Source organism: Cervus canadensis, chromosome 13, assembly GCF_019320065.1.
Source record: "Cervus canadensis isolate Bull #8, Minnesota chromosome 13, ASM1932006v1, whole genome shotgun sequence".
Lineage (NCBI taxonomy): Eukaryota > Metazoa > Chordata > Mammalia > Artiodactyla > Cervidae > Cervus > Cervus canadensis.
Window position 1 is genome coordinate 74,611,754 of NC_057398.1, and position 24,540 is coordinate 74,636,293.

At 52.2% G+C, this 24,540-nt stretch overlaps 1 protein-coding gene and 1 long non-coding RNA gene across 5 annotated transcripts in view; one reads left to right on the forward strand and one right to left on the reverse strand.

Moving 5' to 3' along the window:
- Window positions 1-3,962: 3,962 nt before the first annotated feature.
- Window positions 3,963-7,768, reverse strand: LOC122451908. 3 transcript variants are annotated; one of them, XR_006272536.1, is made up of 4 exons: window positions 7,626-7,768; window positions 5,272-5,339; window positions 5,025-5,163; window positions 3,963-4,196 (listed from the first exon to the last, which is right to left on the reverse strand). It is a non-coding gene; the product is annotated as an uncharacterized LOC122451908 (long non-coding RNA). The 3 variants fall into 3 exon arrangements; XR_006272537.1 differs by lacking the exon at window positions 7,626-7,768 and adding an exon at window positions 6,800-7,005; XR_006272535.1 differs by lacking the exon at window positions 7,626-7,768 and adding an exon at window positions 6,828-6,981.
- Window positions 7,282-24,540, forward strand: part of PLEKHA6 (pleckstrin homology domain containing A6) — a 133,459-nt gene continuing 116,200 nt past the window's right edge. Inside the window, exons 1-3 of one of the 2 annotated variants that reach the window (XM_043485001.1) lie at window positions 7,282-7,660; window positions 13,234-13,310; window positions 16,496-16,553. In XM_043485001.1, coding sequence (XP_043340936.1) covers window positions 7,578-7,660; window positions 13,234-13,310; window positions 16,496-16,553 — 218 coding nt within the window. In that variant the 5' untranslated portion in view covers window positions 7,282-7,577. Of the gene's footprint in view, window positions 7,661-13,233; window positions 13,311-16,495; window positions 16,554-24,175; window positions 24,403-24,540 lie in introns of those variants that run through there. The other variant, XM_043485008.1, reaches the window with a different exon arrangement.

Consider the following 24,540-nt stretch of genomic DNA (forward strand, 5'->3'; position numbering starts at 1 on the left):
TTTGGGCAGAGAGGTGCAGGAAGCGAAACAAGCGGTAGATTAGGAGGAAAGTCAAGAGGCTAAAGGTAGCCAAGAGTCAGACACGGCCGAAGCGACTGAGCACAAAGGTACTGTGGGAAGGCAAGGGAACATGTGTAAAAGGAAGAAAGTAAAGAGGGCATTAAAAGAACCGAAACTGTGCTTAGAATGTGGGATATTAGAGGTTTTGTCTTCCAGACAGGAGTAAATCCGAGTCGTGAAAAGGTCTAAGGAACGGCCTTGGTTGTGAGTACCTTACTGGAGTGGAGGTGAGTGTCCCTAGAACTGCAGAGATTAAGGTGTTGCGAGGTTAGGGCATTGAGTCATTTCTTCACATCAGCACTGAAATTCCCCAAAGTGAAAGGGAGACAGTAATGGAGAGGATGATGGTGAGCCAGAAACCAGCGTAGAAGCCCGACCAGAAGGCTGGTGAGTGGCAGAGACAGGAGAAGGAACTGGTTGGTTGAAGGCTGGAATGGTTTCAGAGATACAGGCATAATGGTGCCTTGTACGTTTATTGAACTAAACTGAACCAAAGTACTGTGATGGTTCCAGGAAATGTCAAAGTCAGCACTAGCTGCCATTTTCTAGAAAAATCCCAGATCAGACTTTAAAGTCAGGGCAGGAAGAGCATTGCCTAAGCTGTAGATTTAAGAAGAGACCCAGAGAGGAAATGGAGGCAGTGACTCCAGGCCCCGCCTGCCCGTATCTGCCTGTGATGATAGACTGTTTCATTCCCCTAGCCCTGCCCCACCCGCCCCTCCACGGCCCAGCTCTGGGGAGCTGCCAGCGCCCGGTCTCTGCGCCAGGACACAGTCCTGGAGGAGAAGTCAGACAGCCATCTCGGGCTGGCCTCCTTACCAGGAGAAGCCAGCACAGGGACTGAGAGACGCAGCCTGAAGGAAGCATGTTTCAGGTGCTCCTCTCCATGGTGAGCAAGGGCTCATTAGCTAAAACGATCATTTTCCAGGGCCCTTCTCAGACCAACCGCAAAATAAGCTGAGCGGTCTCCACACTCTCACCCAGGAGTACAAGTCTCTTCCTGCTCAGACAGAACCCAGCCTAACCTCAGCCCTTCTGCAACACAGGCACCGTTTGCACACTCCTCCTCGTGAGTGACGTGAACGCACTCGAGGCTCACTTTCAGGACACGGTTCTCTCTTGTTCGCCTCCTACTTCATTAGCCACTGTGATTGAGCCTTTTGTTCAGGTTCCTTCTCATTAACACGACCTCTAAAAAGCAGCCTGTTCTGGTTCTCAGCCCTTGATCTCTGCCTCCTCCCTACTCACACACATTTTCTTTGTGATCTCAACTTGCTTCATGGTACTGATACCATCTAAACACTGAAAAATACCAAATCTCTCTACTCCTGGCACAGACGCTAATCTCATACACACTGTCATCTCCTTGGCATCTCTGCCTGGGTATCTCATAGGCATCTCCAGCATGACATGCTCAGAGCTGAAGTGGTTTCCCCACTCTCCCTGCCATGCCTGCTCTTTCTGCAGCCGACTCCCATCTCAGGCAGTGGCAACTCTGTCCTTTCTGGTGCTCAGGCCAAATCCCTCGTAGTCAGGTAGCAGGAACCCTTGGAAGTGAGGCTTGAGAGCATTCTCATCACTCACAAAGAAAAGGAAAGGGCAAATCATGCTTGCTTTCTCGTTCTCTCACAGTCCAATTACAATCCATAAGCAATTTCTAGCAGTTCTACCTTTAAAAGATACCCAGAATCTGATGGTTACTCACTGCTTCTATCCACCAACACAATGAACTAAACCATCCTTGTGTCTTGCTTAGATTATTGCAGTAGCCTCATAACTGGAATCTGTTTCTTCTCTATTTCAAATAGCAGCTAGAATGATCCTCTAAGAGAGTCATTAAATCATAATGATCATGTCTCTGACACTCAAACCTCCAGTAGTTCCCCATCTCATGTAGAATAACAGCTGATCTTCCCGTATCCTGGAATGATCTAGCTTCTCCCACTGGTCCCCACCCCACTGGTCCTCATCTCCTTTGCCCCATTTATTCCGCTTCAGCCATGCTGGCCTCATTATTTCACAAACATTCCAAGGATATTCCTGCCTCAGGGCCTTTGCACTTATTGTTTCCTCTACTTGGAACATGTTTCCCCAATGTCACATGGTTTGTTCTCTCACTTCCTTCAAGTCATTGTTCAAACGTCCTTCTGCTTAATGAGGCCTTTGCTGCCAAGCCTATATGAAATCTGTGGAATATAAGATAGCAGCATCCACTACACTCCTATCCTTTACTCTTTCCATTTTTCTCCATAGACTCATTGTCCTCCAAGACTATGTATTCATTAAATGTAAATTCTGTGTGAGCAAGGACTTCCTGTTTTATTCATTCTTGGATCCTCTGTACCTAGAATATTGGGGTCACAGAACGTACTCAGCAATTATCTGTGGAACAAATGTAATTCAGTTCAACTGGCTGTAGAGAAATTTCAGGATTCCACAATCCTCTGGTTACCAGCATTAGTTCAACAGTTTTTTATAACAAAACATGCCACTCTCAAGATCTCCCTGGTGGCCTAGTAGTTAAGAATCTGCCTCACAATGCCGGGGACAAGGGTGTGATCCCTGGTTGGGGAACATGAATTCCATGTGCCGGGGAGTGGCGGGGCCCGCACGTCTGCATGCTATAGCTACTGGCCTGCATACCACAGTCACTGAGAGCCACGTGGTCTGAGATCTGACACAGGCAAACGGACAGACAAAATAAATAAATACTAAAAAAACCCCACCTCTCTAAAACCTTTATCAAATCACAACTTCTACCAGTTTGGGCTCTTGCATGTTTACATAATTGTATCTCTATTAATAATCCCAGCAGAGAGGCCCTTGATTTCTTTTCCTCTGCTTCCTAGTTCCTGTAAAATAATTAACAGTGGCTAGTGACCTAGCCTGCTGCATAGCTATTAAATACCAGCACTCAACAAAAATTACTGTTGTGGTTATTCTTTAGCAGAGCAGAGGAATCAGTTATAATCATCTTAACTGTGAGTCTCTTGGTCAAATATGTTTAAATGATAAAGCAAATGCCTTTAAATATAGCTTTCTACTGATTGGGTTCTCAGGAGACCTGAGTTGTGGTCCCAACTCTCCTGAGGAATTACCACAACTCTGGGTACTTCTCCTGAGTTCTCTAGTACCCTTTAGAGGGAAATTATAGACTTTGGCCAGATGGTCACAAATGACCTTTCCTTGATCTAAAATTGCAGTTATATTGGAAGAGTTCACATTCTCAAGTCACTAGAAGTGCAGGTGGTTATCTCAATGACTTTCCCAAAGAAACATTGGTTACAACAAAGCAACACGGCCACAAGACACTTTGACCTTTGTCCTGGCTAGGACTTTTTCACTTGTTAGGGACAGAAACTGGCTGAAGCAAATAAGGGTGTTTCTTGGCATCTACAAGTTGAAATTCCGGAGATAGAGCCTCTTCTGGTAAGCTGGTCCTGGGGCTCTAGGATACAAGGACACAGTGTGTCTGCACCCTCTGATTCCACTTTCTGCTGGACCCGTTTTGCTCTCAGCAAGCTTCCCCCTCATAAAGACCCCAGCAGCACCAAAGTGACACCTGCCCGCTTGGAATCCAAGAGAGAAAGGGCTTCTTCCCAGGAACTCTAGGATCGTCTTAAAACTGAATCTCACTGGTCTGGCCTGAGTCATGTGTCCTTTCCTGAACCAATGGAGCTGGCGTGAGTGTGGGGCAGCCCATCCAACCCATATGGACTGACAGTGGCAAAAAGCTAGACGTCAAAAGGAAGCTCCAGGGGCTATTAACAGAAGAAAGGAGGTTGGATATTGGACAAGTAAAAATAACAGACATTTATCTCAGTCCTCAATAACTTATGATTTTCTTATAGGTACTGTGTGAATTTACCAAGATGCTATAACAAATTACCTCAAACTAGCTGGCTTAAAACAAAAAGAATTTATTTTCTCACAGTTCCGGATTCCAGAAGACTGCAATTGAAGTGTGAGGGCCACACCCCTCTGCAGGCTCTGGGGGAGAAGTCCTTCTTCACCTCTTCCAGGTTCTGGTGACTGTCACCATCCCTTGCTCTGTGGTGGCTTCACTTCTGCCTCTGCCTCTGTGGTCACACTGCTTCCTGCTTTCTGTCTGTCTCAGGTCTCCCCCTGCTTTTCTCCTATAAGGACAGGTGTCCAATTTAGGGCCCACCCCGAATAATCCAGGATAATCTCCTCATCTCCAGATCCTTATCTTAATTGCATCCAAGTAAGGTCACATTCATGGGCTCCAGGGATTTGACATGGACAGTTTCTGGGGAGCTGTTTTTCAGCCTACCGCTGGACCAAGCCAGAAGCATGATAACATTCAAGTGACTGACTTAAGCTCTCAAAATATATGAGAGAATCAGAATCATTTCTAAATATTACTGATATATTTTATCCATATGCTTTGTTGCTTTTAAAGAGATAAAATTTGCTGTAAGGAAAAAACAAACAACTAAATTTCTGACTTAATTGCAAAGCAGGTAAGGTTTTCATTTCAACATATCACTCTCCTGCCTTCCTCCAGGTAATTGTTGAACCAATACCTATTTTTATTTGAGTTTTCTACTCTTTCTGAATTGTCTCTAGTTTCTTTGCTAAAGAAAGTTTCTTTGCTTAGCAGTATCAATCCTGATCATAATTAATAAACAAGAACTGGAATGTAAAGAGTCACTGGTGAGAATACACTACAGTTAGAAAGTATTTTTCAAACCTGATTTCTTATTCCAAACGAGTAAAAAACATTCAAAATCTCAACCACTTGCTCTTTTTTTTTTTTTGGTCTAGGTAAATGTCCCAAGGAACCCCAGGCTAGATTAGAGATAAACAAAACAAAAATCTTTTGAAGAAATCCTCAGGAGCCCCTGCTCCTCCAAGAAGACAGTGGTGTAATACATGTTTTCAAAAATATGTCATACAGTTCCGTATTTCCACCCACCTTCAGCCCAAGAAGCCGCACTTACTGGTTACTCAGGTTGGACAGGGAGTGCAATGCTTGCTGGTATTTTCCCTGGAGGCATCTTGGCAGCAGTCCTGGTGGTTCAGATCCTCTGATATCATAGGGGTGGGCAGGTGGCTCTGGGCTTTATCAGCGGGATGGGCCTTAACAGGTGTTTCACAGGGTTGGGGATGGGGGACCGGTGAGGAGTCTGCCACTTGCCACTCGCAGACCCCTCAATTCAGGAACCATAAAGGGGCGTGCCTCCTCACCTGTGATTCTCAGATGCAGCTCTCCTTTACTGTCAAAGGCAGCTTTCTTTACTAAAAACATGTAGGATCTGGAAAGGGAGAAAAGAGTTGGGTATTATGGGTTTTTGCTCCTTTTTGCATCTGGACAATGGACCCAAACTGGCACCAAGAATGAGCCTGTATGTTGGCAGAGTGAATTTCCAGTGTTGGAGGTAGAATCATGTAATGGAAAGAGTTCTGGCCTGGACACTGGGCAGAGCCTTGCTCAGTGACATGAACTCTCCCTTCACTTCTTTGCTCTTCTGTTTCCTACATTTAAGTCAAGAGGCTGCGATGAGATGTTCTTTGAGGCATCTTGTGGCTTCAGTATCTATCGAATGCACACACATTATACCTAAGTTCAGCCTTTAAGATTCCTGAGAAGGCTTACTGGTTGTTCTTTTTTCCAGAAAGCTCTCCCCACACACACCCGGATGTTGCTGGTGGTTATATTTATCTGGCCCCTAAATAGGGTCCAAAAGTACAGGATTGCGGTTAGAGTTAAGAGCCATTTCTAGTTAGGATAGTTATCAGTCATCCATCAAATATAAATTGTGTGTCCTAGGCAGGTGCTGGGGCTATAAAAATGAATCAAATGGAGCCCACATAGACCACTGAAGGAGACAGATAAGTAAACCAAGGATTGCATTACAGGGTGGTAAGCTCCACTGTATGTATGCTCAGTCAGGTCTGGCTCTTTGCGACCCAATGGACTGTAACCTGCCAGGCTCCTCTATCCGTGGAATTCTCCAGGCAAGAATACTGGAGTGGGTTGCCATTTCGTTCTCCAGATAAGCTCCACTACAGGGTTATTAATAAAGTTACATGACACATAGAGGATAGACATATAAATCTGCCTGAAGTGGAATCAAGAATGGCTTTCTGGAGTAGGCAACATATGGGTTGATACCAAAGGGATGAGGAGGAATCACCTGGGTAGAACAGGCATCATGTCCCTTAGAATGCTTACAATAAGCTTACTCATTCAACAGATACTTGCCAACTGCCAAGCGACACATTGCTTCCTCTAAAGAGAGGTATCTAATTATTCCCTTGGGTCTGACACATGGATTAGGACAGTGTTTACCTAATGGGAGCCTCAGGGGCAGGTCCTGTATAAGCTGGGAAAGCTGACTGGAGTTCAACTTTGATGCAGACCAGAGACTGACAGTTCAGTCACTCAGCCGTGTCCGACTCTTTGCGACCCCACGGACCACAGAACTGTGGGCTCCAGCAATACCATTTTGATATGCTAGTACTGAATGCCTGCAATCTATGTTCCGTACATGGAACACATTCCCTCCTTTCTTTCTTTTTTCCTTTCCTTCCCTTTTCTGCACAAATTAGGTATGTAAAAGCTGTTGCTTTCTGAGTGCACCTGAAGGGCTCACTGATTCTTCCTTAGTCATGGCAGGCTTCTTAGAGGAAGTGCTCAGAAAAACAGGTAAGTAAGGACTAGCTTGACTCATGAGGTTGACATTCTAGCCAGAAGGGGCCCCTTGCTACTCACAGCCGTGCCAGCCTTCCCAGCATCTGACCTTTGTTCCTCTGCTAACCTCCCGCCGAGCAGAACCAGGTCTGATCACTTCCCCCTTTCGAGTCAGAGGCTAGACGTGTCCCTGCGGTTCGGGGTTCCCAGCTCTGTCCGCCAAACGGGTGGCCCCCGCGCCAGGAGTCAGGACTCGGGGACCCGCGGGCCGCGGCGGACCCCGCCGGCCGGGAGCGGCCCTCTGGGCGGCGCGGGGCCCCGCCCTCCGCTCGCCGAGCGGGCGGCCGCGTGCGGGCCGGGAGCCGGGCGGCAGCGCCCTCGCTCGCGCTCGGCGCCCCGCGCCCTCCGGGGAGCGTCCTCCGGCTCGCGCGCTCGCCCGCTCGGCCCCGCCGGCTGCCCGGCCGCGGCGAGCAGACGGGCCCGAGCCCTCGGCGCTGCCCGCGGGCCGCCCGGGCGAGCGGGGCGGCGGAGCCCCTCGGCGCTAATTGCCCGTCATTAAGTTAAGGAGACGGCGGGAGCCGAGCGCCGACTCCGCGGGCGGCGCGCGTCTGCGGCCGGGCTCGCTCGGCCCCGCCGGGGTTAAGTCTTCCGCTCGCTGCCGCCCGGCTGGCGGCCAACTGCCTCCAGCGAGAGGCCGGAGCCCCGGGCCAGGGAGCCGGAGGACCGCCTGGACCCCCGCCCCCGTCGCCGCCTCGAGGAGGAGCAGGAGTGGGGGGCTCACCGTAGGCCCCCCCCCGCCCCCCACCCCCGGCCCGGCGCCCCGGTGCGCAGAGATCCGGAGGGGCTGCGGGACTCCGAGATGGCCGATGAGATTGACTGGCTGGACTTGCCCGGCCGGTGGACCTACGGAGTTGACCGCGGTGGGAGAGTCTTCTTCATCAAGTATGTGAGCCTCTGTCATTTTCTCTCCCTCTCTCTCTTTCCTTTCCAAGTTGTCCAACTTGAAAGGCAGCAGGACTGGGGACCAGCCGGAGAGGCTGGGTGCGGGGAGCGGTGTCTGGAACAACCCGCATGACTAATAAGTTTATCACTGTGCCTGTTTGAATGTGGCTCCCGCCTTTTCCCCAGTGGGTCAAGGTCCAGCAGAGGTTGAGCACTCCCCGCCCTAGAGAGGCAGGCCAGGTGCTGGCTTTGCCCTCTCCCCTGGCCGCCGGCAGAACGGGTCCGGAGGAGAATGCTGGACCTGGTGCCCAGCGCGCAGGTCTTCCCTTCCAGCTCTGGACACTGACAGGGCCCGCAGAGGGTCCTTTCTTCCTTGTGCCCACCCCCCCTCCCCGCCCTTTCCTACCGGAAGGCGTGGGCTAAGTGACAACATCCCAGGAGCCCCCTCCTACAGTCCCGCATTCCCTCACCCTGGGACTCAGGGCTCCCCAGATGGCAGCCCCTCCCCTCCCACACCTTTACAGGGCTGTGGTCAAGGGGAAGAAGGTGCCCACAATACACCTGGCATTCTTTAGAGAGGGAGGCTCTGCTGCTCTCAGTAATATATTAGCACTGGTATATTAATTTCATCAACCAAAATGGCTCTGGCATAATCTCATTATAACAGAGTGACTCTGCTGACGCTGTTTTGGCCTGCTTCTACTACAGGTATCTTTTGCCAGGATAGAAATCTCCTGATAATATAGCAAGCCTAGAAGCACAGCATTTGAACTGTTACCCACCCATGATGGGTTTTCACTTTCTCAAGATAGCTGCTCACAGAACATTAGAGCTGAAAGGAAGCTTGGATGCAACCCCCTCCTGTTTCAGATGGGAGGTGAGCTCTGCAGAGATGGAGAATACTTGGCTGAGATGAAACCACTTGTTAATCAGAGCTCCCACCAAGCCCAGAGTGCGTTGCCTTCCCTGTGTTCCAAAGTGCCTTTGCAGGAGTGCAGGCAGCCAGTGGTTTTCTTGTTGGTGTTACTGTTTCCACGTTTGCTATAGGCTTTTCTTCTGTAGTTATTACTGTGATCAAAGTTGATGTTATAATTATACTATCTTAGACATTAACTCCACTAAAGTTCTTGACCCTGGGTCGGATTCTGAAATAACAGAACTTCTCCAATATTAAAACAAGAGTCCCTATGGTCAGTGGTTTGAGACTTTAGAATCCATAAGAATCACCCAAGGAAATTAGTTTAAAAGGCCAGTTCCCAAGCCCTGCCTCCAAGGATTCTGTCTTAGTCAGAGGATCTGGGGTGGGCCTTGGAATCTGCATTTCCACAAGCTCCTCAGGGATTCTGATAAAGTGGTTAATTTGGCTTTTCCCATCTTTCTTCTCAGTTTCTTACTTGCCTTCCAACTTCTTTTTGTTGTTCATGCCATAGACATTTATTGAATATCCACTATTTGTCTGCTGCAGTGTTAGGCATTGAGATAAAAAAACAATAAGACACAGGTTTTTCTTTAAAGGTGGTAGAGAGAAAACGCAAATACTTATGGAATAGTAAGATACATTCCAGAGGTAATTGCATGATGTTATAGGAATACAAGGAAGAAAGAGCTAATGGTCTGAAGAGTTGAGGGAGGGCTTCCTGGAGGAGGAGACATTTCACCTCATTCTGGAGGAGAGAGACTAGCATGAAAGGGGCCCTGAGGCGGAGGCCTGTGGGTCGGAGGGCACCTATGGCTGCTGGAGCCCAGGTTGTCGGGAACACTCTGAGGTGCTCAGGAGAGACGGGATGGGCCAGCTGGGGTGCCGCAGAAGCTGAGGCAAAACGGGTAGGAGAGGGCCTCTCCGGAGGGGCTCGTATGTCAGGCTAAGGGGTTTGAACACGATCCTGTCGGTGAAAGAAAACCAAATGCGGTTTCTCACAGAGCAGTGACGCAGTTAGACGTGTGCTCTAGAAGGCTCTCTCTGGCAGTTGCAGAAATGATGGTTCGGGGGCTGCGTGGGGCATCGTGGGAGACACTGGAGGTGTGGAGGGCAGGTAGGAGGCGGTCACCAAAGTCTGTCCTGTGCCCAGTCAAGTCAGACTCTGTGCGACCCAGTGGCCTGGAGCCCAGCAGGCTCCTCTGTCCGAGGGATCTTCTAAGCAAGAACGCTGGAGTGGGTTGCCATTTCCTCCTCCAGGGGATCTTCCTGACCTGGGGATCGAGCCCACGTCTCTTTGTCTCCTACTTTGGCAGGCGGGTTCTTTACCACTGAGCCACCTGGAAAGCCCCACCAAAGTCCAGGAGAGTCCAGGAGATTTGAATTAAAGATTTTTCTCTCTAAAGGTGGGGAGAATCTTTAGGCGTAGAATTGAGAGTTCCCATTTACTTCCTGAATGTTAAGGAATGAGGGGAGAGAGGGGGAAGAGCCCCAGATAATTCTCAGACTTAAAAAAGAATGCATTCATTTGTTTTTGGCTGCACTGGGTCTTCACTGGTGTGCGCTGGCTTTCCCCAGTTGTGGTGAGGGGGCTACCCTCTGCTGTGTTGCACGGGCTTCTCACTGGTGGCTTCTCTTGTTGGGGAGCATGGTTCCAGAGTTCGGGCTTCAGTAACTGTGGGCCTTGGGCTTAGCTGCCCCTCAGCATGTAGGATCTTCCTGGGGCATCAAGCTTGTGTCCCCTATACTGGCAGGCTGATTCTTAACCACTGGACCACCAGGGAAATGCTAAATCTTAGAATTTTTAACTTGAATTTGACAGAAATCAGGAGTATGGGAAGAGGAACAGGTTTTAGGGAAGGTACAGGTTTAGCAAGGAAATCCTGAATTTGAAGTTCCCATGGGACCATCAGGAAGTGCTGTCCTAGAGGCAGCTAGGTGCATAGGCTAGAGGCTGAAGAGAGAGGCCCTGGGCTGGAGCATCATCACGCACAGCTGGGACCACCCAGGAGTGTGTGAAGGGCAAGACGGGAGGGTCTCTGGGAAGCACCACGTTTAAGGAGAGGACAGAGGAGGAGAGGCCAGATGGAGGAGACCCGGCGTGGAGGTGGGTAGCCCCAGGGTCAGAGTGGCATGGCCCCCAGATGGTGAGGAAGAGGGATGCTAAGTAGGAAGTGATGGTCAGCTGTGGAAAAGCCACATGAGGTTAAGACTGGAGAGCATTTACTGGATTGAGGAACTGGGGCATCAGTAATGACCTCTAGGAAAGTGGCTTCGGGGAGGACTGGGGACAGGAACCAGACTGCAGAGGTTGGTGAATGGCAGGACAGAAAATGGGGACTGTTAGAAGGAACTCGTTTCTAACAGGGGTGTCCAGCCAGGAAGCAGAGGAGCCCGAGAAGGGAGCTGGAAAGGGAGGCAGCTTTGAGAGCGGGACAGACACAGACTGTCAGGTTCAGCGGAAGACACAGACAGGAATGGGGCTGAAGCAATGGACGTGAGAGGGGGAGAGAAGTTGAATGTAAAGCCTGCCATGCGCAACAGAGTAAGGGTCTAGAAAAGATGGGAGATGATGCGGATTGTGACCCACGCGGACCCTTCTTCAGTGGGAGAGGGCCACCTTTTGTCCAATGTAGAGACAAGTGCTATAACATGGGAGGAAATATGTGTAAGTGTTGGGGGGAGGTTGCTCCTGCCTCTGTGGTTTCCATTTCTGTTGAGTTGAGAGGTGAGATTATCCATTGAGAGTGGGGGAGAGGGATGGGAGGAAGGTGAGCCTGGGCCTTCCCAGCAACCTGGGACCTGAGGTTGGTGGGAAGGCCTTAGAAGCACTCAGCAAGGGTCGGCGGACTGGGGCCCCTGAAGAAGATTCTAGCTGGTAGATTTGCAGTGAGCCCGGTCCTTCTGCTTCTACAGTTTCCCCACCGGCCCAGAGTCAGAGTGGAAACCACCTGAGGCTGCACCGTTCTTGGCCGGGAGCTGACAGGGGCGGGGGACGGGGGGACATGGGAGAGGATGTGGGGGGGAGTGGTGGGTGTGCCCTCTGTGGCCCTGTGATCGTCTGAGGGGTGTAGACACGTGCGGCCAGGGGAGCCGATCACATGAGAGCAGGAAGGCGTGAGGGCCGGAGGGGAGGGCAAGGGCTGAGTGTCCCTTGCTCTTCTCCCTCGCCCCTGTCCCAGGACCGGAGCCTCCCAGCCATCCGGGAATGCTCTTGCTGCAGCCGGTGTTAAAGAAACGCAGAGGAACAGTAGTGGAGTGGAGGGAAAGGCAGCAGCAGTCCACGTGAAGACTTGCACACGCATGTGCCAAGCAGCTTTAGTTGTAACGGCCCGGCCTGGAAACACCCCCGGTGTTCATCAGCAGGGGAGGGTGAGCACACCTGTGTGTCCTGCAGTGGGATGAGCTACCGACACGGGCCAGCACGTGGGAGAGAGACAAGCAGAGGAGGCAGACAGAGAAGGCTTGTCTGTGTGATTCCACGAGTGTGATACCCCAGGAACTCTAGGAAGTGCAAGTGAATCTGTGGTAACAGGAGACGTGTCAGTTGCTGCTGGGGATGGGGGAGGACAGTGAGAACCAGTGGGTAGGAGACGGGAATTACAAAGGGGCGCAGAGAAGATCTGGGGGTTCACGTCTTGATTTTGGGGTAGTTTCACAGGTGTACACGTGTGTCAAAGAATTATGTTGTACACTTTAACTGTGTACAGTTTATTGTATCTTTTTTTAGTAGAAACTTAGTGGCACTTTCTTGGTGGATTTCATTATATTATATAACTACATTATATATTAAGGTATTAGTTACTGAGTGGAGTCCTGTTCTGGGCTCTGAGACCCCAGCCTAAAGCCTGGGAGGCAGGGTGGTCTGGGGGTCCTGTCCTGCGCATATCTTGGGCTCAGGAAATATTGGTGTCCTTGGTTGGCAGGGAGCTGAGAGAGGTCGGTGGACTCACCTGCCGTGGCCTCTAGGGACCACAGGATCTGCATGGGGAGCCTACCTTGCTGGGAGTGAGGTATTCGAAAAAACCTGGGTAACAAGGGGCACATCTAGGCCTGGATCCTGGCTTCATCACTTACTGATTGTGACTTAGGGGAAATTAACATCGGGGAACCTCAGATGTGTAATCTGTGAAGTTCCTAATGCGAGGGAATGTTGTGGATGATGGTTACAGCACTGCAGACCCTCGAGGACTGTTGACCCACCCAGCCTCCTCTTCTCTTATCCATCGAGAAGCTGCTAGTGAAGAACCTTCTCTGTGCTTCCCCTGTGGCTTCACGAGTCACCTCGAATGTCGCCTCTTTCATGAAGCCTGCACGCTGTTCCCCTTCCCTGACCCCATGCAGGGGGTGCTTCCCTCTCTGACTTGTAATGCTCTCTCTGCGTAGTCAGGAGTGTAGCTCCTATCACATCATATTCCAGTTATCTTTTTACACGTCTGTCTCTGGGTTATAGAAAAGTGGTGCATTCTCTGAGGTCAGGGATCTGGGATTCCTCATCTCTGCATCCTCAGAGTCTGCTCAGTAGATGCTCGGTCAGTGAACAGAGGCAGGCTGGCATCCGGGAGTGGACAGTTGGTACTGATGTGATGGTAGTGATGGGTGTCCTGCTCAGGGAAGCCTCTTTTACCTCTGACATGTTCATTTTGGTCTTCTCTAGTGATGAGGAGAAGTCAACCAGCTGGGTGCACCCTGGAACGGCATCACCCATCCAGAGTGGACACTCCTCCTGTCCAGGTAAGGATCTTGTCCGTCCCTGCCTTTGCAGGCCATGAGGAGGGGATGCCCTGTGGTGGCTGTGGGAACCCGCTACCCTGACTGTGCTTCTGACTTTTTCCTTTATGGATGGACTCAGCTAAGCATTGACCCACCACTGGGCAGATATGGGCAGGAGGGTTGATGCTCACCTTGAGGTCTTTTCAAGCTCCCAGTCCTGTGCTCTGTGACTGGGACTGACCTCTGAGGGCGAAGAGCTTGCTCCTCTCTTATCCCTCTGTCCAGTCGGAAATCCTCTGCACCCTGAGAGCGCCCTCCCAGGCTAGTGGGAAAGATGGGCCCCATCCAAGCCAAGATGGTTTCATTCTAAATTGAAGAGATGGAGACATCAAGGGTCATAGGCCTGGGGTATTTCAAGTGAACAGCCCATCACCTTCTTCAGGATACCACTGTGGACCGTAACGGGAGGGTGTTGGACACCCCCCCTCACCCCCACCCCTTGCTGGCCTCCCAGCCCTTCACCCAGCCACACAGGATCCCGGTCATTCTTGGGGCACAGAAGCGCTGCTGGACGTGCAGTTCAAGGTGCTGACTTGCCCAGAGCCCACTTTCTTTTCAGTTTGGAACTGGACTCATTTTGGTTCTAGAGCCAAGAAGGACTTCAGGGATCATGGAGTCTGACTCCTTCATTTTAAAAGTAGGGAAATGGAAGAGCAGAGAGAGAGGGCCTGGCTCAAGGCCACTCAGCTAATAAGCAAAGCAGCATCAGAGTCAAATGCACAAGTTCTGGAGACAGAGAGACCTGAGCTCAAATCTTGGCTTGAATTTTTATTAGTGTGGCTTTGAGCAAGTGGTTAGTTCTTCTGGGACTTAGCTTCTTTGTCTGTAAAATGGGGATAGGATTATGAACCTCAAAAGGTTGTAGCACCGATTATGCAAGAGAGTCACCATCAACAGAGGTGACTTCTACTGTTTTTGTCACTATTGTATTTTCAACTTGAAGTGAAGCCTCAGGATCCCAAGGCTGTGGCTATCTCCTTCTGGGTTGGTGTTGCCACCTTCCATGTTTTGGCTGTTTGCAGCTAGAGTCCGTCCATCTTGCCATGGCCCTAGGTAAGGCTGGAGGATGAATACAAGCCTGTGAGCCAATCCTGTCATTTTTGGCCGCAGCCAACTGGTTGTCCAAGGTTGGGAAGGGGTTAAGATGCCCCTGAAGCTTGCTGGAAGGGCAGCTGCCTTAGTGGGCACTCCGCCTGGACAGGAATATAAGCTCTCTTGGTGTTGCCTGGGCAGAGAGGGCAGTGTGCAGGGAAGTTGCTGGAAAAGGCAGCAGACATAATCCACGCTGGCCTCTTTCCCAGGCACATCACAGTGGCAGGATTATTTATGATTCTGACCCAATGGGGATCCTTCTACACGGGGAGGCTGCCAACCCACGCCCTTCTGAATGGGAGCATCCTCGCACAGGGACCGAGGGGAACAAGTAGCATTTATGGGGCAACACAGAGGAAAGAATGTGAGCTCTGAAGATAGGCGACCAGACTCCTGTCCCGGCCCAGACGCTTCCTGTGTGACCTCTGGCAAGTCGATTGAGCTCTCTGGGCCTCAGTTTCCTCATCTGTAAAAATGCTTGGGCTGCTGCCTGTTGTGTAACGTTGCTGTGCAGACTGAATATGCTCTTGGGGTAAACTGTGTACCTTAGAGGGAAGAGGCTCTCACTAAGCAGTGGCTGGTGGTGTGAGTTCTGTGGACCACGCCCTGAGAGGGAGGGGGGCTGCCCACTGCCCTGAAGCATCAGCGTCTCCAGCAGCAGCAGCTGTGGAAATGCCGAGCCCTGACACCCGGCAGTGAGTGAAGAGAGGGTCAGTGACAGAGGCCAGCACTCCGTCCAGCCCAGGCCCCACTGTCCGGCAGCTTGTGTCCGAGGGCAGCTGGTGACATGCAGGAGAGGTGCAGACCAGCACGGAGTAGCCGTAGTTTATAAAACCTCTTACACAGGCGGGTGTTTGACTGTTGAGAGAATCTACGCCCGTTTGCTAATGTGCCAGCCACAGGGCTCTTGCACCGGTGCCCGGCCTGTCTCCACCTCATGCTGGATTCCCTCGGGTTCCCAGAAAGCTCGTTCTCCTCTGCCGCAGTTGGAGGCGGCCTGTTTGAGAGGCAGGACTCGGCCAGGGTGGCTCTTTTGGGGGGCAGCAGAGCCAGAGGCTCCCGGAGCGCCCTGTGGAGAAGGAGACGCGGCGTCTCTGGCACTTTGCAGCAGGGGCTGCAGCCTGGAGGACTGCCTAGATGCCTCGGAGCCAAGATCAGCTTCCTTGGCTACTAGGTCCTCTTTCATTTTGCACGTCAGTGATTCTCCATTCTAAGCATTTTAATGGATAAATTGTTTTCAGAGGTACTGTTAAAATTAGAAAAAAAAAAAGTCTCATTTTTTTCTGGAACTGATTTCCTAGGTCTGTGATGTCTTGTTCAGAAGCAGAGCTAATGACAGTGGCCTGGGAGTTGAAGACTTGCGCATGCCTACTAAGTTGCTTCTGTTGTGTCCAGCTCCTTGCGACCACATAGACTGTAGCCTGCCACCCGCGGGGCTCCTCTGTCCGTGGGATTTCCCAGCAAGAATACTAGAGTGGGTTGCCATTTCCTCCTGCAGGGGATCTTCCTGACCCAGGGAGTGAACCTGCATCTCCTGCATTGGCAGGCAGGTTCTTTACCACTAGCACCATCTGGGAAGCCCTTGGAGACTTGAGTCCTGGTCTTATCTTAAGTGCTAATTATCCATGAGAGTTGGGGCCAGTGACCCGCCGTGGCTCCAGCTTCTGCTCCTGTGATATAATCAGGGATGATCCTGAGGACCTTCCCGGGCAGTCATCCGTGCCTTCGCCGCTGCATCCCTGAGGGCTGGCACAGGGCCTGGCACAGAACCGATGCGCAGTAGATGTTTGTTGAATGAATGAGCAAAGCCTGCAGAGCAGTGATCTATTTTGTCGCTTCCCTGCTCACGGATGGGGGCATCCCCTCCACTGCCCCCTCTCTCACTGTTTACTGGAAGCACTGTTAGAGCAACTGGACAGAAAAGCGTGAGATTCTTGGTTTGACCACTGCTGGCTTATCTGTGAATTGCCCTGGTTCTCCTAGTCTCCATCCCTCCTGAGTGCAGATTGGGCTTGTGGAAGAGAGGGTGATTTTGTGATTTTGCTTCCTCACAGGTTTGCCCAAGGGCTGGGAGATGGATTCTACCCAGGAAGGAGCTGTGTATTTCATCAAGTGAGTAAGATGGAGCTTCTTTCCAGTCTTGCTGTCCTACTTTTGTCCTTGTACCTGATACCTCCTTGGGCGGGGAGACAGTTAAAGGGTCTTCTTGGAGGCCTTGCTGGGGTCTGTGAATGGCCAGGAGATGTCATGGGTTCCAAGTTAAAGCCCAGGGCGTGTGTGTGAAGCCCTGCAGATAAAGCCCATGGTGTGTGTGCGTGTGCGTGTGCGCATGTGCGTGTGTTGGCCCAGGAGAGCTCGTGTCAGTCACAGGAAGTTCTCTGGGGTGGTGGGGTGGGGCTGGGTGGTGTGAATGGAGTGCTGGGCTGGGCTGTGAGGGTGGGAGGGACATGGCTCAACAGAGCAGAGGACAGAAGCCATTCCAGACACTCGGATCAAAGGTTCGGAGGAAGGAGACGGAGCACGCGTGTCATGAGAGGTGGGAAGTGGAGGGCAGCGGGAGGGAAGGGGTGAGCTGGGTGCGTGAACAGCCTCCTGGGGGGGCCTCTGCCATCCTGGGGGTGGCAGGTGTGTGTCTGGTAGCCTGTGTCCCCTCAGGGGTGGTCAGGGCCCTCTGTCGGCTGGGCGGCTCGTGTTCCTGGGCGAAGCAGGCAGCCCTGGGGGCCGGGGTGCCCGCATCTGCCCCGCTGGATGCCTTTCACTCTGCCCTGACCTGGGTCCCTCTGCCTCCCTGCTGACCTGGGTCCCTCTGCCTCCCTGCTGGCCTGGGTCCCGGCTTCGCTTTCAGGCCGGCGGGGCTGGGCGGTGGCTGCAAACAGCTGGGGCTCAGGCACAGGCAGAGGGAGCCGCCGCCCAGCCTACAAGGAGAGCCTTTTCCTCATCTCCCTTCCTCTCCCCCTACTTTCTCCCCTTCCTGGTCTGTGCTGTGAGAGGTCCTCTTTCCAACTCCCGCCTCAAGACCAGCCAGCACTTGCATCAGTTTGCCTATTAACCATATTCTTGCTTAGTTGCTCGGTCATGTCCGACTCTTTGTGGTCCCATAGACTGTAGCCCTCCAGGCTCCTCTGTCTATGAGATGATGGGCAAGAATATTGGAGTGGGTAGCCATTCTTAAACAAAAGCAGTGGGAAAAAAATGGATCTGTTTTGGAAGTTTTTCTGATATGACATGGCTCTCATAGCCTGAGCTTTTCCTGAAATGGAACTCCTTGCTTCAGTTAAGACTTACTCCTTTTTTTCTCCTTCGTGACAGCACCGTAGCATTCCCTTATGCATACCTGGTTCTTGAAGTCATTTCTGAAGCACTTTCACATGTATTAAAAACTTTTTTTTTTTTACTGCATGTCATGTGGGCTCTTAGTTCCCTGACCAGGGATGGAACTCGTGCCCCCTGCAGTGAATGTGCAAAGTGGTAACCGCTGAATGGCTTGGGAAGCCTGGCACTTTTGCATGTACTACCTTGTCTGTCTTTGAAAGCTCCCTGCCTCCTGTGGTCCAGCCCGGCCCCTCCTCGCCCTCAACTCCCGCATCTGGGCAGCTGTGCTGATTCTTTTTCTTCTCCATCAGGCCAAACTAATTTCTGCCTCAGGACCCTTGTACTTGCTGTTCACTCTGCCTGGGTACACTTTCCTCCTATTTTTGTACATCTGGCTTCTACTCAACATTTGGCTCAAGTGACATCTTCTCGGCAGGGCTTTCCTGATGACCTTGTCTGAAGTTCCCTCCTGTTCCTCCTTAGCACCACCCCCCCTTACTTTTCTTTATAGTACTAACACTACCAGAAAGGTTTTTGTTTACATATTTGTTTTCCTATTTTCTTGTTGGTGTCCCCTACTGCCATAATCAGCCCTGAGAGCAGATTCTGGCTATTTTGTGTTCCACTCTGTCCTGGCTCCTTTCTGGCACTTGATAGGAGCACCCAATATTTGGTGAAATGAATGAACGAATGACTGAAAAATGTTGGGAGATAGAGGTGTAACTAACTCCTGCTTTGGCTGCCTGCTCAGAGCGTCTCCTGAGTGCCTCCTTCAGGTGTTCAGTCCTGAACTCGTTGCCCTCCCACCACCAGCACGTCTCATCTTTGCCAGACGTGTCACCAACGCAGAACCCTTGGGCCCTCCTCCAGGGGTGCTGTCAATTTTCCCTTAAATATCCCTCAGCACCTCCACTTCTCATCACCCCGGTGGCCACCACCCAAGTTTGTGCCCACCTGGACCCTAACTCTTACCTGGAAGCATTCTAGCAGCTTTCCCATTCATGTTCCTGCCCCCAACCCGTGCTGCTGCAAGAGTAATTTTTTTCTACAATGCGAACTTGGTCATGTCATTCTCCATTAGAAACCTTTCCTGCCTCCCATCAGTTATAGGATAAAATCTAAATTCCTTACTCAGGCACTTGAAAGGGCTTTGTAATCTGGCTCCTGCCCCGTTCTCCAGCCTCTCCCACACCCCGTTTTGCCAGGCTCAGTCTCTCATGTTTCCCTCAACGCACACCTCCCTTTCATGCCCCCAACCTTTCTGAGTGTAATCCCTCCTCTGATATGGCTTGCGTTCACCTGTAAACACTTCCTTTTCCTTCAAGACTCTGCTCGCGATGTCACTTCTTCAGGAGAGCACACCTGTATTGCAATTGTTTGTACGGGTGTCACTTCCCCTAGATCAGTGGTTCCCCTAGATCAGTGCGACAGAATGACCTGGAGGGCTCGTCAGAACAGATTGCTTGGCCCAGCCGTGGAGTTTCTGATTCAGAGTCTGCGTTTCTAACAGGCTCCCAGGTTATACTGCTGCCCTGGGGACCACACTTGGAGAACTACTGATCTGAACTGAAAGCTCATTAAGGGCAGAGGTGGCACAATGTGGCCATAAAATGTGGAAACAGAGGCAGTATAATTTCATTATGTTTTGTGATGAAATGTCAGCTACCCTTCTATCATACATCTGTGTCATTCCCAGACTTGGTGGCCACTCGGAACACCAGGAACAGCTGTGACCGCTCTTAGAGCTGAGTGCTTCACTACATTGTCAGCTCATTCAGTCCTCCAACGGCTTTATGAGGGAGGTTCTGTCATTTGTAATGATTTGAGAAAGTAAGAGAAAAACAAACTGGAACTTAGTAAATAACTTGTTCAATGCCTGAAGCTTGTAGAAAGCAAAGACATGGGATTCAGCCCCATGTCTGCCTGATGTCATAGTCTGGCCTGTTGGCATCATGCCACAGCTGTCTCCAGCATCCTCTGTGCCTCTCTTGGCAAGGGAGGCATCAGTAAACCCGGACTGAACGAGTGAGTGAGTGACTGAATGAATGACTCTGGCCTACTCTTCTTATTTTCATAGTTCCCTGCACAATCAATTCCCTACAAAGGTTTATGACTCTGGGTTGGTGGGTGAGTTAGACTGAGTATCCCAGACATGGATGCCAAGAGGTAACAATAAAAGTCAGATATACACATAACTTTGGAATCTGGGCTTCATTTTTTCTTCTTTTAGTGTGGTTGAGTCAAATTTCAAAAAGCAAATACTGCTATCTGGCCAGCTCCAGATAAATCTGATAATTGTGTGTCAATAGATCCTTTCCCTCGTGGTGCTTAGGAGGTCATTCTTTGGGATTGCACAACTGATGGCATTGCTCAAACGTGTGTGCGGTTTTAAAGTGTCATTGAACAGAAAGGGTGTGCGGGGAGAAGAGAAAAAACACAGGGGTAAACTGTGGGTAAACCCATTGCCAGCCTGTGCGCATGTACATATAAATCCACTGGAGGGCACCAAAGCACGTGTGACCGGCCCCGAGGCCGAAAAAGGGCTGTTGACTCAGAGCGTGGGTCCTCCCCGAGCTGACAGGCGTCCTGACCGTCCTCTGCTGCCTCTCAACCACTGTGGCTCTGGTGGGCTCCTCTGATGCTTAGAGACCTGGCTGGGTAACACTTATCCCTGATTTCTCTGGCCCCTGGCTCCTTCCCGCCTTCCTGCTAAAGCAGCCGTCTGTGGAGCTTGCCAGTTCAGTCTCCAAGAGTGCGTCTCTCTGCGGTTTGCAAAGAGGGCGGTAGGATGGGGGTGCCTTCTGCGGACACACGCCCCGTTACCCTTGCTCCCAGCCTGGGCCCTGCTGCCCCTCCCCCGCCAGCCTGCAGGGGCACCTCCGCCCTCGGGGAGCCCCACCCAGCTGCTGTCACCTCCTTGTTCTGGCCTGAATGCTTCCTCCAAGACGGTGCCAGGACGGGCTCTCTGCACCTGTGCCTCTGGTTCGGTCAGGGTGGCTCAGTGCCATGCCAGGGCCTGCGGGGGCCAGGCACGCAGGAGCCCGGGGCTGGCGCACAGGAATGGTCAGTAGAGAGCCCAACCTAGGGGACCCCCGAGGATGTGGTGTCCCAGGAAGTACGATGGAGCCTCACAGGGCAAAGGAGAGAAGTCCCAGGGCAGCAAATCTGCAAGTTCGTCGCCTGACTAGCTCTGCCCTCCGAAAGGCAGATAACACCCGGGAACAGTAAAGCATGAGATGGATGAGGAGAGCAGTGAGGCGTGGTGTGGGGCTCGGAACAGACAAGCCCCATTTGCAGATGAGGAAAACTGAGGCTCAGCAGGCAGGTCACTCGTTCAGAGTCCCTCAGCTGGGAGGGAACAGAGCCAGGGCTCACCCTCAGGTCCTGAAAGAGAACTTAACACAGGGCTCCATTATCCGCTCCCCGCTTCCTACCTTCTGGCAGGCGTGGCTGGATGAGGAAAGGGCAGACACATTTGAGGGGCAATGGATCACCCAGTTTCGTGGTCCCCAATACTGTGTGGTGGGGGTCGGTATTGACCCTGGAAAGGCCGGGAGGATGCGAGTGTTTAGAGGCTGTAAATCCATGACTGAGAGTTTTGGACTTTTCTTCTAAGCGCTGGGGGCCATGGATTCCAAAGTGGAGGATGGATGGAGTCACAGAGGCATGTCCTTTGGAATACTCTCCCTAATACCGCCTCCTCCCTCCCTCCCAGCCTAAGCCTTTCAGATGAGTCTTGCTCCCCCTCTGCTGGGTTAACAGAGGGAATTCAGATTCGGCGCAGGTGGACTCTTTCTGGCTCGGCCTCACCCATCCTTGTTGGACCTTGGAGATGCCCCGCCCCTTGCACCCCGAAGCGCAGTCCGTGCTCCCGCAGCCGCCCTCATGTGCCTCTCCAGCCCGGCAGGCCCCCAGGTCCCCGGGAAGCACTGAGGCTCTAGCTCCGGCCTCTCCGAGGATCGAGGGACTTGTCTGCTGCCCTTGCCCTCCGTCTGCCAGAGAGAAAACTCTCAGCAGGCCCTTTCCAGTTGTCTGAGGAGTTCGTGGAATAGAGGCTGGGGTCCTTGTCCCCTTTCCCACTCTGTCTGTCCCCTCCGGATGCTGTAATCTCCGGTTCCAGCCCTACTTTGCTCCATCGACTCCTCAATGCCCAAGACCCCCCAGAGCCCCACATCTCAGGCTGCCTGGGGTGGGTTCTGCCCCAGACGGGCAGTCTCGCCACGTCCTGCAGAGTGGGACAGGTGGGCTGGGCTGAACCGGTGCTGCCGGCATGGGGCCTGCGTCCAGGACTTCTCTGTCCCTTCTGCCAAGTGGCTCCCCGACGGCCAGTGGACTCAGCGTTTCAGCCTTTGGGGGGGGGTGGGGGGTGACCTCAGGACCCCCTTCTCCACTACAGCTGCAGGCAGGTACATGCTACTCACACCCGGGATCCCCGGCTCCAGCCTGGTCTGCTCTGGGGTGGGAAGGACAGTCTTTCCAGTGGCTTCCTCTGGGGATGTGGGAGTGGGTTGTGGATCAGATCCCCTTAACACTCCCCTCCTGCTGCTCCTCCTGGACTCTGGGAGGAAGTCTGTGTGTTTGCACTTTTCTTTTTTTTTTTTTTTAATTTTTTTATTAGTTGGAGGCTAATTACTTCACAACATTTCAGTGGGTTTTGTCATACATTGATATAAATCAGCCATAGATTTACACTTATTCCCCATCCCGATCCCCCCTCCCACCTCCCTCTGCACTTTTCATAGTAGGTTCTTTTTTTTTTTTTTTAATTTTTATTTTTTTTTATTAGTTGGAGGCTAATTACTTCACAACATTTCAGTGGGTTCTTTTTAACAATAAAGGCTTCAGTTGTAAAAGTGATGCTTATACTCATATCACATTAAAAGAGACCCATGGAGAAGGGAAATGGTTGTAGTTGAGTGAAAGGAAGGGAAGGGGAAGGGAAAGTCACGTCCGACTCTTATGACCCCATGGACTGTAGCCTGCCAGGCTCCTCTGTCCATGGGATTCTCCAGCCAAGAATACTGGAGTGGGTTGCCATTTCCTTCTCCAGGGGATCTTCCCGACCCAGGAATCGAACCCGGGTCTCCTGCATTGCAGGCAGATTCTTTACCAACTGAGCTATAAGGGAAGCCCGTGTTTAAGTGAAGAGAGGCTTAATTTTTAAAAATTGAGGTGATTCAGACAAACATTCAGAAGAGACGTGGTCATCATGTGGGTGGATGCTGGCGGCCGCCTTTGCCTGTGCCATGCTGTCGCTCAGTCACGCCTGGCTCTTTGCAACCCTGTGGGCTGTGGACAGGCTCCTCTGTCCATGGAATTCTCCAGGCAGGAATACTGGAGTGGGTCGCCATTTCCGCTTCCAGGGGTCTTCCCGACCCAGGGGTTGAACCGGTGTCTCTTACTCTCCTGCATTGGCAGGTGGGTTCTTTACCACTAGTGCCCCCTGGGAAGCGCCGTTGTCTAGCCCTTGCTTATCGCAATACTTCTTTACTCAGAAGTGACCCCAGGAACTCATCTGGGGTCTCCGACTCCTGGGTCTCAGAGGCAGATGGGACTCGGATCTGATGAGCCTGCCTGGAAGTTCGAGGGGAGCACTCCCTTTTCTTCCCGTCTTCCTGGTCGTGGCCGGGACACTCGGCGTCTCTCCTGCACTCAGTTATCATCACAGAGAATCTTTTCCCGGCATCCACAGAAAGGCCAAGAGAGGAGACCGAGGCTGCTGGGGGTCGGGAGAGAGAGCGCACTCTGAGTGGTATGGGCTTTTCTACAGCAGAAACAGGGCTGAAATCCTATTGACTGAAGCCTTCCTTTCTGCCTCTGACCCTCAATAATGCAAAACATAGGTACCCCCAGCTCAGCTAGCATCCTTGCCCAAGGTCATTGGAGACCAGTTGGGCTGGGGGACCTAGAAGGTCCTGGCATCTTGTAATGGACTCCAGTCCGCTCCAAACATGATTTCTTTAAATTCACTGGGTGGACTCGGGAATGGGAAGGCACTAGAGCTCTGACCACAGCCTCCTGACACCCAGAGGCATGCCGGTCTCTTGGGTGGACAGCCATGGAGACACAGGCAACCACAGGCAGGCCTGGGAGGCCCTAGATGCCAGACCCTGGGCAGCTTCTGGCTCCCTGCACTCTGGTGGGAGGACCGCAGAACGCAGCTTACACGGATGGCGGCCCAGTTGCCCTTTGGGGGGCGGCCTCGGCCCTGCGGCAGACAGCCGGGAAGCCTGTGCTGAGGGGCTCTGTTCTCACCCAGGCGGGCAGCACGGGTGCTTAACAGCTCGTCACTGGGCTGGATGGAGTTAAACCTTTCCAGGGACTATTTACTCCTGATCCTAAGTGACAGCTTGGGGAGGGAGTGTCACGTGGCCCTGAAATCCCCTGGGAGCCGATGGAGCATGCCCAGCTGCTTCTGCCTGGGAAAGATGCTGGATCCTGCAGTCCCCGCAGCAGCATCCTCTCCCCGCGCCAGGGACCTGTCAGCCGGAGAGATGACTGATTAGACCAGACCAGACCCGAGCCCTGCGCCTCGGAAGGGGCCCCGGGGCGGGGAGGAGGACCCCAGCTGGCCTGAGCTGGGGGGAGGGCTGCCTGGGGGCTCAGAGAGGTATAGCTTTTCAGCGTGGGGCTCGCACCTCAGCCGCGGGTGAGTCTGTTTTGATGCATCATGTGGGCGAGCGGGGAGGAGGGAGCTTGGGCTCTGGTCGGGGCTGGCAGCCGCCTGCCCGCCGTGTGAGTCTGGGCTGCTGGCACTACGGTGCCACCGCCTTCCCCATCCCTCGTT